Source organism: Carassius auratus, chromosome 36 (assembly GCF_003368295.1).
Source record: "Carassius auratus strain Wakin chromosome 36, ASM336829v1, whole genome shotgun sequence".
NCBI lineage: Eukaryota > Metazoa > Chordata > Actinopteri > Cypriniformes > Cyprinidae > Carassius > Carassius auratus.
Genome location: NC_039278.1, coordinates 6,351,568 through 6,371,891, shown reverse-complemented (window position 1 = coordinate 6,371,891; position 20,324 = coordinate 6,351,568). Strand labels below are relative to the sequence as shown.

At 38.5% G+C, this 20,324-nt stretch overlaps 1 protein-coding gene across 1 annotated transcript in view; it reads left to right on the top strand.

The window, feature by feature from the left end:
• Window positions 1–1,220: 1,220 nt before the first annotated feature.
• Window positions 1,221–20,324, top strand: part of LOC113055628 (glutamate receptor ionotropic, NMDA 3A-like) — a 31,854-nt gene continuing 12,750 nt past the window's right edge. Inside the window, exons 1-6 of the mRNA XM_026222045.1 lie at window positions 1,221–1,224; window positions 1,470–1,570; window positions 3,801–4,429; window positions 14,552–15,644; window positions 16,714–16,859; window positions 18,401–18,516. Of these exons, the coding sequence (XP_026077830.1) occupies window positions 1,221–1,224; window positions 1,470–1,570; window positions 3,801–4,429; window positions 14,552–15,644; window positions 16,714–16,859; window positions 18,401–18,516 (2,089 nt within the window). The remainder of the gene's footprint in view (window positions 1,225–1,469; window positions 1,571–3,800; window positions 4,430–14,551; window positions 15,645–16,713; window positions 16,860–18,400; window positions 18,517–20,324) is intronic.

Below are 20,324 nucleotides of genomic sequence, written 5' to 3'. Positions count from 1 at the left end.
TTTTATTTTTGGGTGAACTATCCCTTCAATTGACAATCAATCTGTAAAGCTATAAAGGTGTGCTGACCCTTAATGACTTTTTCTTCTATGGAACGTTCAATAGTCAATTACTCCACACAATTGTTAAATGGAGTTGTTTTTTATTTGCAAAAGTAGAAAGAAGCATAAACACAAGTGCATTTTTTTTTGTTTTATTTAAATTTTGAAATGTACATTTTAAAATACAACATACACAATCAGAATGAATAGTATTATAAAGCATACACCGCAACATAAAAGACTATGGCTCTGACAGAGCTAGGATGCTCAGGATTGAAAGGGCTGCTTCTCTTACACTGTATGTCTCATTGAGATATCAGCTTTGTCTTAAGATGTCTTCAGAACTATTATTTAAATAGCATTAAACATTTCAGAATATCAAGGGTTACTAGTTTAAATGTTTAAATGTATCTTTAATGTCCAGCATTGTATACACTACATTACACAACACACTAGAAATGACTTATAAGTGCAAGATGTTTAGTATAAGAGCAATACCTTTTTTTTGTAACAAATGGAACACTAGTTACCCAGTGTTTCTTTTTCTTATTTTTTTTTCTTGCTTTGTTTAGTATTAAATTGTTTTGTCTTGTACAGCCCATTTTGCATGTATGGTTTTCTCTGTTAAATCTCTGTGCAATAAAACACTGTCTACATAAAACAACTTCAAGTATGACAGTGCATTTATTGTCTTTGATGGAAATGGTGTAGATAAATGACTTTGAGGCTAACCAGAGGATGGGAAGACAAACCAGGGAAGATAAAAAAAGATCACTTAACCATTTCAAATATTTCTCCTAGACATATATCTTTTAAGATTTAATGTAAACTTTTGCTTGAGTCTCCTACTTCTCAAACTTGTCTCAAGGAGACAAAAACTCACAATGGCCTTCTTTAGCTTTAGAAGCTTTAGAAGAGATCTCAACAACTTTACACACGGTGCTTAGATTTTTCTCCTTAGCTACAGACTCTGGATCTTTCACATTTGTCTCTTTGAAAGCTTTAGAAGAGATCTCAACAACATCGCACACTGTGCTCAGGTATTTCTCTTCATAGCTAGACTCTGGATCTCTCACATTTGTCTTCAGAAGTGATCTCAAAAACTTTACAAAGTGTGCACCAAGTCAAATGCCTCATGAGCTGAATCATTTCTTCTGCATAATATGTATTAATAATCAAAAATGGGTCCATTAATAATCAAGACTGAGTCATAAGCCATTTATGTGCCTTTCAGCAAAGAAACATTTTCTGTAGATCAGTTTTGATTAAGGCATCTGGTACATTACTATTTAAGTACATAAACATTGTCCTATACAAAGTAACATTATCCTTATTTCTACATAATTTATTTCTTTACTTAGTGCCTTTCAAGTACATGACTTGACAAAGTTTTGTAAAGTTGTTGAGATCTCCTTTCTTAACCATTACAGGAGACAAATATGAGACCCCAGATTATTTAGCTGAAGAGAAATATCTGAGAACAGTGCCTGATGTTGTTGAGATCGGTTTTAAAGCTTTAAAGAAGACCATTGTGAGATTGTTGGAGTTTTTTTGTCTCAGGAGACAAGTTTGAGAAGCAGGAGACTCAAGTAAAAAATTCCATTTGATCTTAAAGTAACCTCATTTATGACTAGGAGAAATATCTGAGACGCTAAAGAGACAGATTTTTCTTTCCTATGGGTTAGTGTTAATATTGGGCAGTCCATTTTACACAGCAACAGTTGCTTGACGCACATATCATGGGAAAAAATACAAGGTTTAGCTGTTTAGTTGCACACATTCTTCTAAATAGCTTCTTTTATGTTTAACAGAAGAATGAAACTCATATAGGTTTGAAGCAACTTGAGGGTGAGTAAATGATGAGGGAATTTTCTAACATGGTTGTCAAAATCAATGTAATTAATCAACAGCAAACAGATTCTCAGCTGCACTTTAAACACTTTAAACAACTGTACATGGTCTCTTCTGAATGCATATGCACATACTGCACTGTATATCATGAGATGATGATGATGATAATGCTGACGAGTCTCGAGTGACTAAGCACAACAGCTGCAGGGACTTGGAGTGAGTTGATTTGGGTTCCATCAGTTCAGCTGCATGTGCAGAGACTGCATTAGCCATTTATCCTCATCATCCAGAGACAGGTGCTTCTGTTTCCGTGCTTCAATCATAAAGCAATTGTACATGTAGGCTACGTTGTGTTCACTGAAATGGTGCATGTGAGGATTGTTGATAGTTTCATTAAATCAGTTTACTATGATTATAAATTCCTCTGAGTAAGTTTTGATGGGTGTGAAATCATGAAGTCAAGTTTGCTAGATTAAGGGGCCACTATAGATTTCCCAGTGGTGCATCTTACCCCAACTGTTTTTCCCAAAGCCCTCTACTGCTCTGTACATTGTTCATTCTCTGTTTTCATCATGCATTTCACAGTATTCCCATTCCCAGTACACCTTCTAAACGCTTCATGGAGGTCTTCCCGGCCTTGGAGCTGATCTTTGGTTCAATAAACTTTGTTGAAATGCATTGCATCATCTAATGCCCTGAAATCAGCCCCGCTATTTTCTCCAGTTGTCTTGAGAAACTTGGAAAGAGGTTCTTTATGACTCAGAAAGTCCATTAATAGCAGTCTCCCTCTGCTGTCACTGCAGTCTGGACTCTGGAGGGCCGCCACATTAACTTGTCAGACAGGTCAAGGAATAAACATTGGGCTTTTGAATCAGATTGCCGATTCAGAATTGAGTCAATCCTGAAATTGTTATCCTGTGAGCGTGTAATGATCCGTGTTTAATGGTACATAGGTATTGGGTGAAGAGCTATGGGCCATTTTTTTCTGTATGGCATTATAAACTGCTGGTGTAGCACTGTCTGTCAAGACCATGCTAGTGAGAGGAAAATTATTAGCCTATAGCCTTTGGTTTTACAGTACAAAATCAATAGCGCAACTAGCAATATTGTGGAAGGACATGCAGAATGTGGCCAAGAATACAAGATTTCTGGAAATGTGGAATTATTTCATGTGAGTGGCATACTGACGAGGAAGAGTGAAGCTGAAAGCATGTGGACTCAGATAAAAAAAGCAAAGAACTTATTTCAGTGTAAATTGCCATTTATTAATAACTTTAGACCTTGGTTACCCAGAAGAAATTTGATTCGCTTCAAGGTTGCTCTTTTTTAAACTCTGGTGTATTCTTACACATCTTGATGTTTTTCTCAATTATGAGAAATAAAGATACAAACACAATTGTCACAATTATGTGACCTAATGCCTAAGTAAGAGAAATTAAGTTTATGATTAAAAAAGTCATTTACAAGAAATAATTGCAGTTATGAGAAATAAAGCTAAAAAGCAACTGTGAGATCTAAATTACATAAAATCAAGTTGCAATTATGAGAAATAGAGATAAAAAGTAAATTAAGAAAACTTAATTTAACAATTACAAGAAATAATGTCACAGTTATGAGAAAAAAAAACAATTGCGAGTAATAAAGATTCAATAATGAGAAATTAATATAAAAAGTCAAAAGTAAAGCCACAATTATGGGTAATAAAGTTTTTACAAATAAAAGTAACAATTGTGAGAACTATAGTTGCAGTTATATGAAATAAAGTTGCAATTATGAGAAATAAAGATAAAACTTAGCAACTGTGAGACTTAAAGTAGCAATTAAAAGAAACTAAATTACAGTTGTGAGATATAAAGTCAGATTGTGATCGCACATTCATATAATTTGATAGCCATGTTTTCTTTCTTCAGAATCGCTTCCACTTGCAGATGACGACTGGTATCCCACCGTCGGGACTGGTGGAGCTGCTTCTGGCCGTCCTGCAGCGCGGTGGCTGGGAGGAGAGCATGGCGGTGCTTTGCCAAGGCTGGGAGGACGCTGGTCTTCTGGATCTCCTGAAACTCCACAGCCGCTCCAGCTGGGGACCTTCACACTGGCACCTGCGGGCTGCTCTGAACCTCTCCCACAGCACACCTCACACGGCTAATATTTCTGACTTCCTGTCGGAGCACTTTAATCAGGACCATTCTCCACCCGCCTCTGTCCTGCTTTTTGGGGCCGACCCGGAGTGTGCCTCTTCTGTTTTGCGCAGTGCGCATGACCTGGGGCTGACTTTGCCCACTGTGCATTGGATTATGGGACATCCCCTAAGCCCAGACGCTCTTCATTCTATTGGCCTGCCTTTAGGACTGCTGGCCTATGGAGAGGTCGACCGAAAACCGCTGGACTACTACATTCGTGATGCCCTGCAGTTGGTCAACCGGGCTGTTACTGCGGCTACAGTTGTACGGCCTGATCTAGCCCTCATCCAAAATATGGTAAACTGTTTTGACAAACCCAACAAACACGAGCTGCCCTCATCAGGACAGTACATTGCCAGGTAAATGCATATTCTCTCAGTCTATCAGTCAGCATAATACAAAAAGGTATTAAAAAGGTGTGTTGTGTCAAAAGCAGGGCCTAAAATTTACACTTACCAAGTGCCAAATGCTTCATTCACACACTGCCGAAAGTTTTTTAAAACATGCTTGTCAAATGTAGATGTCAACTGCAATAGTGACTGTACCATTATTGAAAAGACAGCAAGCTCAGTTTCTTCCAAAACAGCACCCTGAAATCCAAGGTAAAAAAAAAATAAATAAATAAATAATATATATATATATATATTATGCATTAGTGTAAGACACACTCACAAAGCAGGGGGTTTCTTGAGGTATTATGAGCCAATTATATTATGAATTCAGTTAGAAGTAGTTTTTCTCTTCAAAGAAGCAACATCAGAGTGAAAAATATAACTAGTACAAATAAAACAAATATAAAAAAAAGCCTTTTAAAGCTGTCTATATCCAAAACAATTAGTGCTTTTACTCCATGAGGCCAGAATGGTTACAGATGCCGAGTTGCTCTGTAATACAGCTAGATTTTCTTTTTCAGTGGTGCTGTAAAGTCAGTGTTAGAATACATGGAGCCAATAGTGAGTAACTTAAGCCATTGCACCTGCACGGTTCTCCTGCCGTGAGTATGGTTTGCTAACTAAGCTGAAAAGTTAGAAGCATACTGAACTGAGTTCTGATGGAATTGCAGTCTGCAGCTGATACTGTAACTCACTGTGCTCAGAATGTGTCACATGCTCAAATATAATAATGAATTTTAGCTGCATGCTGATTGGAGCGGTAATAAAAACACATTGCAGGAGCCGCATCTACATCTACTGGCAACATTTCTGCAAAATGATATTACTGCATGTTGCTTCTTTACATTTTCGAAGTGAGATATCCAGTGGGTATAGCACTAAAGCTACCAAAATCGATGAATGTGGCATTTTATTACAGTGCAGAAATTAAATGTCTGGGGAGTGGCGCTAATAGGTTACTGCTAACACGGACTAAACCTAAGATAAAAACACATTTACTGAAGTAAACATGCCATTTTGCTTTGCTATACAAATCTATACAATAGGTTTTTTTTTTTTTTATCATGAATCGTACCCGAGCGCAATGCATCACAAGTGCTGTGCTGTACCTGGTGAGCTATCAGTCAGTTTTACTACATCAGAAAAGCCAAGCATATAGAGCTGGTGATGTTCTTCAAACAGCAAAATTAGTTAACAAATCATGCTATGGTAAAAGTGATTTTATTATGTGATAATCTTCCCGTTGTCATATTTTGAATTTGGAATGGAAGTAATTGGTGTTTCACTGACACTAGTGGTTAAACTGCAGTGAATTGTATCTATCAGTACTAAAAAAATTGTAGGCAGAGGCATGTTTTTCCATTTATCGTAGGTTGGCTTTAGTGTGAAGAGTCAAATGTCAAACAAACTGCTTCCAAGGAACAAATTTAGGATATAAAAAGGTTGTGGGAACATTTGTTTTAAAATATGTCTAAAATGTTAAAAAGTCCTGTTTCCTTGTTACGCCCCGTCTAGGGCAAAGGACATAACATGAAAAAAGTAAGGAAATGCAACGGTTTCTTTTTATGTGGAAATAAATGGAACAATATTTATTGAATTTTAACAGGTCAAAAATAATACAATTGGGTATTTTACCTCAGGAGCCGACAGAGCCAAAAATAACAAACAAAATAACTAATTTATATGTACCTCTTACTGCCCTACTCCACAAAATAGAATAAAATAAAATACAATTACTTCCCCAACTCCCTAATCAAAAACAGGCAATAAAGATCAAAACAAAGAGTTGGCGTCGGACTCCCTACCTCCCAAAATAAAATAAAAACAAAAGTATAAACAGGTATCAGTTCAGGGGTTTATCTGGAATCTAAGTCATTAAACAGGCGGTGGTCGTTATCACAAATATGGCAGTTCACAAGAATCAAACAAACTCTTTCCACTTCAACAAACTCTTTCCACTTAAACAAACTCTTTCCACTTAAACAAACTCTTTCCACTTAAACAAACTCTTTCCACTTAAACAAACTCTCAACAGGCAACTTAGTGTTGTAAGGGCTTCTGAGTTTTGTAAACGAGCACCGGATAAGGCCGCACTGCCCAAACTAAGGCCATCAATACTAGGAGAATCAGCAGATGAAACTACTTCCACAGGAACAGCGACAGTGGGAGAAATTATCCGAGCATTTCTAGAATTTTCAGAGTTTGAACGTGAAACATACAATTTCAACATGTTTACGTGACAAACACGAGACTTTCGGTGTCTCTCAGGGGTCCGTACAACATAGTCTGTATCACTTAATTTCTTTTCGATTTCATATGGGCCTGCAAACTTTGCTTGCAATGAGGAACCCGGTATAGGTAACAACACAAGCACTTTATCACCAACCTCAAAGGAGCGTTTGACAGACTTTTTGTCATATTTATCCTTCATTCGAGACTGTGATGAGGTTAAAGACTGACGAGCAAGCCTCCATGCAGAATGTAGACGTTCGTGAAATGAACTGACATAATCTAACACATTGGAGGAAGGTTCTGATGAGTGGGTTTCAGAGAGGAGATGCTCTTGAAGCAACTTTAATGGTCCACGCAGTGAGTGCCCGAAGACTAACTCAGCTGGGCTAAATCCCAACGACTCTTGCACCGTGTTACGAACAGCAAACAGCAAAAGTGGTACCTCCTCATCCCAATCTTTCTCATGTTGTAAACAATAAGTACGAATCATAGTTTTTAGAGTCTGGTGAAACCGTTCGATGACACCTTGGGACTGAGGATGATAGGCACTTGACACAGCGTGGGTAACATTCAGTTCTTTCATTACCTTACGAAACAGGCGCGAGGTGAAATTTGTTCCTTGATCAGATTGTATAATTTTTGGTAGACCAAAAGTAGTGCAAAATTTCACCAGGGCCTTCACAATGTTGGGGGTCTTTAACGAACGCAGTGGGATGGCTTCAGGGAATCTAGTAGCGGAACACATCATAGTCAACAAATACACATGTCCAGACTTAGTCTTAGGCAGAGGTCCTACACAATCTATCACAAGCTTTTCGAATGGTTCACTTAGCACTGGGACTGGCCTTAAAGGTGCAGGAGAAATAACCTGATTAGGCTTTCCTGCAACTTGGCAGTAATGACACGAACGGCAATATTGGGACACAGAGGATTTCATTCCTGGCCAATAAAAATGTTTCAAGAGGTTATGATAGGTCTTCCTAACTCCTAGATGTCCAGAAAGATCATGGTCATGGGCTAGCTTCAGTACGTACCCGCGATAGGATTGTGGAACGACTACTTGAAATACGGTGCTCCACTCATGCTTCACTTTCTCAGGGCTCCACTTTCGCATGAGTACGCCGTCCTCTAGAAAATAGGCAATTGCATGTTTAAGTAATTCAGTCTTATCTACCACAGAAGAACTGCTCGATAACAGGGTTTTATCCGCTTTCTGGGCACTGATTAGCTGTTGCTTGCCAAAAGGAAAATCAAAATTAAGCCCAACAATCACATCTGAGGAAACATCATTTTCATCATTGGCTTTCATATCTGACCCCTCTAAACACATAAAAGAGTTGGAAAGATCAACCTCATTTTCAAATTTTCGGGCTTGTGCCCGAGTAACAACACAAGACTGAAATACACTGGGAAATTCCTGCACTAACACATCATCTTCCCCTGATACACACGGTATATCTGTAACCTCTGGTAGAGCATTAACTCTACTTCCAGCAAGATCATTTCCAAGAATGAGAGAAATCCCTTTCACTGGCAACTGAGAACGTACAGCGACCTTAACTTCACCAGTCACAATGCCAGAACGCAAGTAAATGGTATGTAAAGGAACTCTCAGTACTCCCAGTTCAATTCCCTGAACCAACACATCCGATCCACAACTAGACTGAGGTGAGAATGATAGCGTACTTGCTAAAATAAACGACTGCGCAGCCCCCGTATCTCTTAAAATCCGTACAGGTGTGAACTCTGAATCAGAGTTAGACAAAGCAACTGCTCCATCACATACAAATGGTTCAAATGTCGGGTCAACAGAATTTAAGGAGTCAGAAGACGGTACATGAATGAAAGCTACACTCTTAGATATGTTGTGAGTCTTCCGCAGATTTTTCCGCTGCAGTACTGGACAAGCAGCGATCAAATGACCCTTTTCATGACAGTAGAAACATTCTCTAGCTACCGAAGAGGTATCGAGCGATGAATCATCCTTTTGAGAAACTACCGAATGCTTAGAATCGTGAGTACGATCTATTGAGGTGCGTTGCGAAGATCGCGATGATGAAAAAATTACTTTATGAGTAAGCACAAACTCATCCGCAAAGATAGCAGCATCAGCAAGAGATGAAACTTTCTGTTCGTTCAAATAGACCACAATTTTTTCAGATATACAGTTTTTAAACTCCTCAACCAAAATCAACTCTTTCAACTGTTCAAAGGTCGTAATTTTACTCGCTGCACACCATTTCTCAAATAAAGTGGTCTTTTCACGAGCGAACTCAACAAATGTTTGGCTGGGGTTTTTTACATGTCTTCTAAATTTCTGACGGTAAGCCTCCGGAACTAACTCATACGCACGTAACACTGCCGCTTTAATCGCATCATATTCCAAACTTTGCTCTAATGTTAGAGCAGAGCACACTCCCTGTGCTTTTCCCACCAATTTGCACTGTAAAAGCAAAGGCCAAATATTTCTAGGCCACTGCAATGTGGTCGCGATTCGTTCAAAAACAGTGAAGTATGTGTCTACTTCACTCTCTCTGAACAACGGAACAAGCGAAATTTGTCTACTAATATCAAATTCAGGAGAACTTACCGGCGCAGTTCGCGACGCTGAAGGTAGAGGAGATGATGCACCAGATGAGGCACTTACTGATCCTGGAATAACCTTCTCCTTTGTCTCCGGAGAAGGGCGCTGAAATCTGGTCTTTAACTCGACCTCCAGCTCTTTCAGTCGGACATCACGCCGCGTCTCAAGCTCAAGTGCCTGGACATTTAGCAGCTGACTCTGATACTGTTGCCGACTAATTTCCAGGTCTAATTCTTTTAAACGGATTTCCAATTGTTTCTCACCCGGTGAAGGGGCAATGGGATCTATGCCATCGACTTCGCCAGATTTGAGTTCCGCCTCCGCAGCACCCAAACCTTCAAGTTCTAGGTTAAAAACAACACCCGGAGCCACACCCTCTTCCGGTAAGACCTTTTGTTTTATAAGCTCCATGCGCAACATCTCCTTTATCTCCTTTTTAAGTGCATGACGAGGTACGCGAATATTAAAGAAATCTGCAAGCACTAATAAATCGTCTTTACGGCACTTATCAAACTGTTCATGTGTGGGATCGATCGTAAATTTTTCCAATTCAAATTTTGACGTCATCACGCCCCCTACGTTTCCTCCCACACAAAGTAAAAATCCCAGGCAAACAACAAGTTGAATAATACTTAAATCGACCAGTTTTACTGATGAAAAACAAGTTTGTAATTTCGTCTTAGGAAAAGAAGAGAAAAAAAAAAAGAATCGGACGAGCCCCCAATTTCATGTTACGCCCCGTCTAGGGCAAAGGACATAACATGAAAAAAGTAAGGAAATGCAACGGTTTCTTTTTATGTGGAAATAAATGGAACAATATTTATTGAATTTTAACAGGTCAAAAATAATACAATTGGGTATTTTACCTCAGGAGCCGACAGAGCCAAAAATAACAAACAAAATAACTAATTTATATGTACCTCTTACTGCCCTACTCCACAAAATAGAATAAAATAAAATACAATTACTTCCCCAACTCCCTAATCAAAAACAGGCAATAAAGATCAAAACAAAGAGTTGGCGTCGGACTCCCTACCTCCCAAAATAAAATAAAAACAAAAGTATAAACAGGTATCAGTTCAGGGGTTTATCTGGAATCTAAGTCATTAAACAGGCGGTGGTCGTTATCACAAATATGGCAGTTCACAAGAATCAAACAAACTCTTTCCACTTCAACAAACTCTTTCCACTTAAACAAACTCTTTCCACTTAAACAAACTCTTTCCACTTAAACAAACTCTCAACAGGCGTACCAAATATCGAAGCAAAGTCAGGCAAGACAAAGTATCGAGTGAGCACAAGGCTAATGAAGACAGTAATGTAGGAGGCTTTTATACACGTCCAGGTGTCAGCGGATCAATCAGGGCGTGGCACCAATCAGACTGCAGGAACCAATCCGGTCTTCTTCCTGGATAAAAACAAACACCTCCCACAAAGCCTAACACACATAAACAGACCAAAGGGGATGTAACATTCCTTATTGTAATTTTAACCCTATTTAAAGGATATGAAAAAGTTGTTTAATGTTATTTTTTTACCCAAAATATAATGTTATTTGACTGTTCCTTTTTAATATTCAAAGAACGTTAAAATGACCAGGGCCCGTTTCCCGATAACGCTCACTCTTAGAAGACCTCGAAAGATATATTTAACCAAAGTTGTTTATGTTCCTAAGTGTGTTCCCCGAAGTGTCCCTTAGGAAGCTTCTTAGCACGCTGCCTCTTACGTTCGACGTTACAAGAGCGCTGTCCAAAGTGAGGGTGCTGAATTAGTTGGCATCGATTGCTCAGGAATCAATTTTCCACTTCACGCGAGTGCATTACAGCATTGAGAAAGACAACACGTTCTATGCAAATGAAACATTCCTCAAATTATTACAGTAACATTTATTTTAACATAGTTTAAGTTATCAGCAGAATATAGACTATTAAATTAAATTATCAAATGGTCAGTAATATGTTCACACGATAATGTTGTGACGGTTAGACGAACCGGGTATCCCTCGCTAATCATCCACCCTCCTTATCTCGTTGTGCCACTTGTGCAGCTTCTTGACATGGGTTTAACGACTTATAAAAATTATATAATACACTTTTATATTAATGGTAAGGTACTTTACAATCAGAATTCATTGGCAAGCAGCTGCAGTTACTTCTGTATAATGCGGTATTGATTGCAATTGGTATATGTTTTTAATAAAAAGCAACCTATCTACAAAGAACAGAGAGAGAGAGTAAGATACAAAATATGCTGGGGAAGCAACGTAAAAAAGGGCACCAAGCCTCTCGTCAGAGTAACTTGAAGTCTTGCTGGACCTTGCCACCAGGTCAGATATCACACACCAATGGTCCACTATAACCAGCACGTTTATGGCCGCTTCTCCCTTTCGCGATAAGTAGCCTACGCCTGATTGGCGATAGGGATGAGTGTGCCATCCACCAGGATGTAGCCGTAGCCCTCTCTCACGACCTCGATGAATCTCTCTGTAGCAAAAAACGTAGCGCTGGACTTCAGGGCTTAAAGCAAAATTCCGCCGCGTATAGACTGGCAAGCGCAGTTCTGAGAAGGTCCAGCAGCTCCATAATGAGCTGTCTTGGGAGGCGAATATTTTTTTATATAGCCACGTCAGGCAAAATGTTAAAAGGGCTTAGGTTTTGCAGAATAAAAAAATTTACATGAACTAAATGGATCCGCGGCCGGCTCCGTCTTTTAATCAATACAAGGACACGTTGGATCGCTGCCATAAAAAATTACATAAAATCATTGTTGAGCCACAACATTGTCAACATACCATATTTTGACTTGTACTGCGCTGCACTGATTTCCAAAGACTGCTGTACAGTAGCGTCTTGAGCTCAAACAAAGCTAAGAGAGAGCTTACGAATGGTCCAGACCAACCTTACGAAAGTGTGACTTACAGAAGTTATACTTAGTGTACGAACGTGTCAGGAATTGTGCCATAAGGTTAAGAGAGAGGTTAAGGAACAGGTTAAGAACTACTTAGCGATAAGAACATTTTGGGGAACCGGGCCCAGTTTTCTTGTCATGATTTAGAACATAATTTTAACTCTATAAAACATTTTCTGAAGGCTGGAACACACTACATGACTTTAAAAATCGGAACAGATTTTAAAACACTGAGCATCATACGCTTACCGACTTTGTAAAAACTGGCCATCATACACTAAATGACTGATGATCGTTCACTACCAGACTTTAAAGTTGTAAAGTTTAAAGTTTAATTTCATACACTACGGGATTTTCTATGAAATCTGTCAACTCAAATCTGCAGACTGTCTCTGACTTTTGACAGCTAGTGGCAACTTATCCAAACTGTAAATCGGAGGAAAATCAGGGTAAAAATTGTGTAGTGTATTTTAGTTTAGTGTAAACATCAAATATGTCAATAATATAAAAATATATCAAATATAAGTTATAAGAATGTACTTTAACAACATTTTTTATAACCTAAAAAAACATTAGTGAAAGTTGTGAGGACACTTCCTGTTAGCCATTGCTAACAAACCGCTATATGTATAATTATTCCATCATTAGTGAGTATTTTTGACCTGCAATACCTACAAACGCTTTGTCATAATGTGACAATTGTCCAACCTCATATTTCATGGTGGAGACTCTAAGATTTGATATTTTGTGTCCTTAATTAACTGATTTTTTTTTTTTCAAATACATTGGAATTTCATAAATAATTGGATAGACCAATTAGATTTTCGAAATTCATTAATAATAGCTAATTATGAATAAACCCATCACATTTACTTTATTATAGTCAAAAGACTAAATTGCTTTGATGTTTTATTTCTAAACACTCATCAGTTGAACATCCTACCATCAAGATGAGATGTCCCAAACAGCTAGTGTCATGCTTAAGGACAGGCACATGGCCACTTTCTCATGCTGCGGCAAATTACTGGTGTTTGCCCAGACACTCAGCTGGAATGCAGACAAGCTTTAGAGCTTTAAGCTTTATTTATGACTTCCCCTCAGTTGCCTTTCCCTGAGGAGGGATCACTCTTATCAAAAGCTCTGGCACCCGCCTACCATGCAGGCCCATCATTTTGTGTGGATCATGGCAGCACTCTGCCACACACCACTATATCTCTCTCAACAAACAGAAGAGAGATGTGGCTGTGTGGGAAGCCTGGGCCTCTCATCACAACAGGATAAGGCTGAAAATCTGCCAACCAGACCCAAACATACTGCATTATGCCGGACGACTGACATGACATGTTGCAGTGTTACTTATTGTAAGTAGAATATCTAAAGTGGACTATCAAAAGTTTAACCATTAACTATTCAGGATATTTTAAATGTTTTATCATCATTTCTAAAAATGCTTTAGCAATCTCATCCCCTCTTTGCCAGCTCTCTTCTCAATATAGATCATAATTTGAGAGTAGAATGAAAAAGGGGTTTTTACGTACATAGCAACATGTCATTGTCATTGAGCTGAAATACACATACTGTGAATCTGATGTTACGTAGATACACACTGTCAGTAATTTTTTGGCTAAGGTAGGCCATTTTGCTTCCTATGACAGGGAAAATTATGAATAAAGGAGCCAAATTACATGTTAAGCTTTTCTCCTCCGTTTTTCATTAACCAGCACAGCATTAGTCAGATGTCATATCTATTATTTATGACTCCAGACATTAATCTTCAATCTCAATGTCAAAGCATTTCCTTAAGTGACCCGAGCTGCACACCAGAGCAGCAGCAATGCCAACTGAGTGGCTGTAATTCTGAAGAGTGGGAGGGGGGTTCACAATCAAATATATTGCTCTGTGAAAGCAACATTTGTAGTTTACAGTGTGATGGATGCCAGACAGTGTCAGTCGTCCATCTAGGCAATCCCTCTCCCAGGCCTTCCCCCACTGCAGCAGTCACATTTACAGTCTGCTTTGCTGCTGGAGAGGATGAATCTAGCTTAACCTGTATCTGATCCTGTTACTTACTCCCACATGAACCAGAGTCTTTGTCTGGGTAATTTTGCAGGCCTGATTAGCACTGGCCCATTAACTCATGCAGATATATGCCGTAGCTACATCATAAGCATCTTTGTTCACTGATGGCCATTCATTTTTGATTCAGGCACCCATTAGCAAAGATGGTTTCATTATTCTGGAAGGTTCTGCTCCAGTGGAGAAATTTGTCATGAATAAGAATGCTTATGCATAGCTTTCTCCAGGTATTATAGACCATCTCGGCCTCTTCCAATCATTATCTGACCCTTGTATTCTTTCATCCTCAGGTTCCTCTCTAATACGTCCTTTGTAGGGTTGACAGGCCCTGTCAGCGTTCAACGCAACCTCTCCCGTGTGCACACCTCTCAGAGGGTCCACATTTGGAGTCTGCGCCGTGATGCCGTCGGTCAGCCCACATGGGTGACAGTAGGCAGCTGGGAAGGTAGTAGGTTGGATGTAGAGGAGCAGGGATTATGGCAGGGATCTTCCCATCGGCAGCGTACCGAGGGCCAGATGGGCAGGGTAGGTCGTAGATGGCGGGCCGGCTTTCCCCTGTTGGGGAGCCGTCTGCGTGTAGTTACTCTAGTGGAGCACCCATTCGTGTTCACTCGAGAGGTTGATGAGGATGGGAACTGTCCTGCTGGCCAATACTGTCTGGATGCAGGGACAAATAACTCAGAAACCCTGGACCAATTATACACCGAACGGGCTCAAGGCAACAGCAGCTTCTTGCCACCAGATTTCAGTAAATGCTGCTATGGGTACTGTATTGATCTGCTGGAGAAGCTGGCTGAAGACATGAACTTCGAGTTTGACTTGTACATAGTTGGGGACGGTAAATATGGAGCAGTCAAGGGCGGGCAGTGGACGGGGTTGGTGGGCGACCTGCTGAGCGGGGTGGCCGATATGGCTGTTACCAGCTTCAGCATCAACTCAGCTCGCAGTAAAGTGATTGACTTCACCAGTCCCTTCTTTTCCACGAGTTTGGGAATACTTGTGCGCAGTAAGGACACGGCTGCACCCATCGGAGCATTCATGTGGCCTTTGCACTGGTCCATGTGGATGGGCATCTTTGTGGCACTGCATATTACGGCACTCTTCCTCACCCTCTACGAATGGAAGAGTCCCTTCGGCATGACGCCTCATGGACGTAACCGTGTGAAGGTCTTCTCCTACTCCTCAGCACTCAACCTCTGCTATGCCATCCTCTTCGGCCGCACAGTCTCCAGTAAGACGCCCAAGTGTTGGACTGGACGTTTCCTGATGAACCTGTGGGCCATATTTTGCTTGCTGGTATTGTCTAGTTACACAGCAAACTTGGCTGCAGTTATGGTTGGGGAAAAGACCTTCGAAGAGGTCTCAGGAATACATGATGCCAAGGTGAGATCTTTTAAGATGTTTGACGGTAATTTAAGGTACATTTCACATCAGGAAAAAGCTGTAAAAATATGTCAGTGTAACTTAACTGCTAGTCTTAGCTTAATCATTCAACACTATTTTGATATTACATGGGAAAAAGATGGATTTCCCTAGTGGTGAGTTTGTCAATTTACCCTAAACTATAGAATGACCCTCATACTGTAGTAATACACTTACACTTCTGAGTACAAAACCTAAACCTAAAAAATAATGTGATCATCAGCAGTAGACAGCATATAAATGAAAACTGCATAATGTTACAGAGTAAAATGTTGATCCAGGAAGTGGTATATGTCCGTGCAAGCTCTGGAGCTACTGATGGAAGCGATTTACTGCATTTATGCTTTGATAATCTTACTGAATAATATCCAGATGTAGTTTTTGACAAAAATTTGATTTTCTTAGCCTTTTGCTCAAAATTATGCACTTTTGTGAAACCTACCTATATTCAAGTGTTGATAAAAAACAATGCTTAAATCTAGAATAAAACAGATTTTGACAACTTAAAAAAAAAAAAATCCTGGCAGGGAAAGAGTTCATGACTCCTTTGTAACCAAGGAGTCTATCCTGACTAAGTCTTATAGTACTTCCTTGTCATTACTTCACCGTGCATGGCATGCCAAGCTAAAAACCAAATGGCTGTTGACATGTGTGGTCTCAGTTTCAATAAATGGTCTTTTTGGACTGGGAAGGAAAATGTGGGTTCTGAAACATGCTTTATGTTTACATTGTTATATATCAAGGTTAAAAGAGCACTCCTGTAGCTCAAACTATAGAGCATGCCATTAGCAATGGTAATGCAATGTGTGCCATTCCCATGTAATGCATGAACTGATAAAATATATACTTGAATTCAATTTAAATCACTGTTGGTAAAATGCTTATATTAATTTAATACAAATTATCAAGGACATTTTTTAAAATAATTTATTTATCATTATATGACTCCATATAGAGAATGCTAAAACAGATACCTTCTATGTTTACACTAATCAAAGACTTTGCTGTTTTTCGCTGCCTTTGGCCTCAGCTCCACCACCCATCTCAGGGATTCCGATTCGGCACTGTTCGGGAAAGCAGTGCAGAGGATTACATGAAAAAGAGTTTTCCTGAGATGCATGAGTATATGCGGAATTTCAACGAGCCCACCACACCTGATGGTGTCGCCACTCTCAAGTAAGAGATCAACTCACCCAACTGAATGCATTCAGCTAGCAGATGGCAGCAAGTGCTCCTGGTGTAGTTATACTGCCAAACTCTATTAGCACAAATTAAATTTACAACACTTGGAAAAAAACCTTGTGCATACCGATCAATAATTCAAACGGCAGTTGCACCCTTTTCATTACAATGCAAATGCATACCCTGAATATTTTCTCTAACAGTCAGTGACGATACTGCAGGCGTCAATATCTTGGCCAAATGAAGTGAATTGTTGAATATCGCTGGCATTTCTCATATTTGAATACAAGTTCTGAAATTCCCACCCACTGCTGCTCACCAGGCGAGTGGTTTGTTGTCTCCTGCCAGCTGCAGTGCCACAGTCTGTCACACACATGCCAAATTGTGAAGAGTGTGTTTTTGTTTGTTTATTTATTTAAATTGAATTATTTTTGGGCTATATAAAAGGGGGGGGGGGGGGGGAGAGAAGCTTATCTAAAGCCTAATTAACAAGTTTCTTTTCAGTGTAAGTAAACCACACACACACACACACACACACACACACACACACATATATATATATATATATTATTATTATTATTTTTATTTATTTTTTTAAGATGGACTCAGACTTCTAGCCTAGATTGCCTTCACATCGGAGATTAATTCAGAAGGTACACGGCAAAAAATATTAACATTTCGAGAGTTGCCACGTCTCACTTCCTTCAATAATTCCTTAGTAAAGTATGTATGACAGATGGCAGAATTAAGCCTGAAATCATGCCATAGACGTTGCTTCATTTCATTTTTGAATGTATCATTCAGAATGTAATTGGAAGAGAACTTAAAAAAGACAAACGTCTTCAAAAGAGTCAAAGATCCATGAAGTATTTGAACTGGTGAACACACTTTAATCCTTTTTTTAATTTTGAGAAGAGGATCAGAGGTATCAGTGACCATGCGTATCGCAATGAAGCAGCAAAGCAATTCTTTTCTAAATTGCATTTTTTAAATTCCTTCCACAGTCTGAATGCGTTTTCCTTGTGATGCCAAATATGTTCAGTTGTATTTGTACTCCAGATTTCGAAAATGTCATTTTAAAAGAAACTACTGGCGGTAAAATTTTAATAGTTTTCATTTGGAAATAATCATTTTCATATGTACTAACAAAAACATGTGAGAAAAGAACTGTTCTTATCAATCACAAGTTGTGCTGCTGAATTTGTTGCTGCTGGCTGAACCTTTTGATAAATGACAGCTTTTATTATCATTAAATTAAGTAAGGGTGGGCAGCTGCCCTTAAGGTGTCACTATCCATTAAAAGTCCTTTTTGAGCTCTATTTAGCTTGCATCTAGTTTAGCATAGCTGCTGATTTATGGCCGCCGCTGCAGTTTATGAACATTTAGCTCAGACAAATGATGTCTGTGTTCCATTTGCACCAGAATGAGATGCACAATCTGACTTATGAAAATCATACTGTGCATGTTTAATGAGAGAGCGTGAATGCATGCCTGTGTGTGTGGTTTTGTAGCCCCTCTCTTTTTATGTTGTGAAGGACAGATCCGCCTCAGCTTGATGCATTTATCATGGACAAAGCCCTGCTGGACTACGAGGTGTCCATTGATGCCGACTGCAAGCTGCTGACAGTTGGTAAACCCTTTGCTATTGAAGGTAAGCAGAATGTACAAATTGAGTTTGAATAATTTCACTGGACAGATTAAGTAGTTTACGGTTTATTTAACATAAGGGATAGTTCAGACAGAACTGAAAATATTGTCATCGTTTACTCACCCTCATGTCCAAACCTGTATGTCTCTCTTTCTCAATGATGATTTGGACCACACTGACTATCATTGAATGGAAATGGCGGTCGCCATGTTGAGGTCACATGACCAGACATCCAGATTGCAATAGAGGATAAGAGTTGAAACACACTTGGTCAAAATAAACATACAATCAGGGCCTAAAACGAACATTTTCAAAACTGCCAATGGCTGGTGACTTAATATTGTTAAATTTAATATAATTAATATTAATACGATAACATAAATATTGTTTACTGGCCATGAAACTGTATGTGCATTATTTATGTTCTTAGTAATATTTATGGTAACACGTTAAAATAAGGTTCATTACTACTTCTACAGCATTTATTAATCTTAGTTAATGTTAATTTCAACATTTACTAATGCATTATTCAAATCAAAAGTTGTGCTTGTTTATATTTGTTAATGCACTGAGTTTTTAACAGATTAATCTTGTAGTGTATTGTTCAGTGTTTGTTCATGTCAGTTAATACATTAACTAACGTTAACTAAAGGAACCTTATTTTAAAGTTTTACCATATTTTTATTATTATTAAAAATATTCAGATGAGTAAAGAAATATAACTAAAACTGAACTGTCAAGTATTTCATAATAATTTTTACAATAATAATAATCATTTGTATTACATATTTATATTATTATTATTATTATTATTATTATTATTATTATTATTATTATTATTATTATAACAGTACAATTACAATACTAAGATTTTTTTTCCCCTTTGCTTTCCAACTTTAAACCATAGAGCTTTTATTTTGGCAGAAAACCTTTTGCTTCTCCTTTTGTTGAGAACAGCCAATCTCATTACAGATGTTTTGAGCATGTTGCATTTTCAAAGGCATGTTATAAGCGAATCAAACTCACAGCAGTTCTCGTGGAGCAACGTTTACTGCGAACCGTATTAAGATTACAGCGTTCGAGAAACATGAAAGCACATCAGATTACATATTAATATAGCTGTAAAGCATTTACAATTTGATAATTGTGCTAAACCATTTCAAGTTCTCTGACATTATTAGAATATATATATTTTTGCATCTGGTGCTTGCAGAGTGTTAATTTGAGGCCCTGGACACAATACAACAGTAATATGGTATTAATATACTAATATAATCTGTAAAGCATATAATTTCTTTTTAATGAAATGAATAATAGTTTTTCCTATTGTTATTTAAGACAATGTCACTCACTTGAAAAATTCACTGGAATGCAGAAATTTAAACAAACACTACTCACTTTATCTTGGTGACACCTCTGTTAGTGGACATTTACTGTTGTGAAATAAATGAGTCGTGGGAGACAAATAGACCTGAAAAGAAAGTATTTCTGCTGTTTTTAATAGAAAATGCTGCTTTTGCATGTGCTAGATCAATGATGAGTTGTTCAAGTTCACTGTTATCATGGATAGCAAGTGTAATGCAGCTTTTATAAATAATACGTTTCACGATTTTCATATGAAACTATTTCTATCTTATCAAGTATATGTAAAAGCTAAGTCAGAATACCGTATGATTTTTCCCTGGACATTGAGAAAACTGCTGTGTAATGTTATGCACTGACCAAAGTGACTGTCATTAGAAATCTGGACTGCCCCCAGGAGGTAGATACAGCGCTTGAGGGGAATAAAGGGAGGGAAAGAGAGACAAATT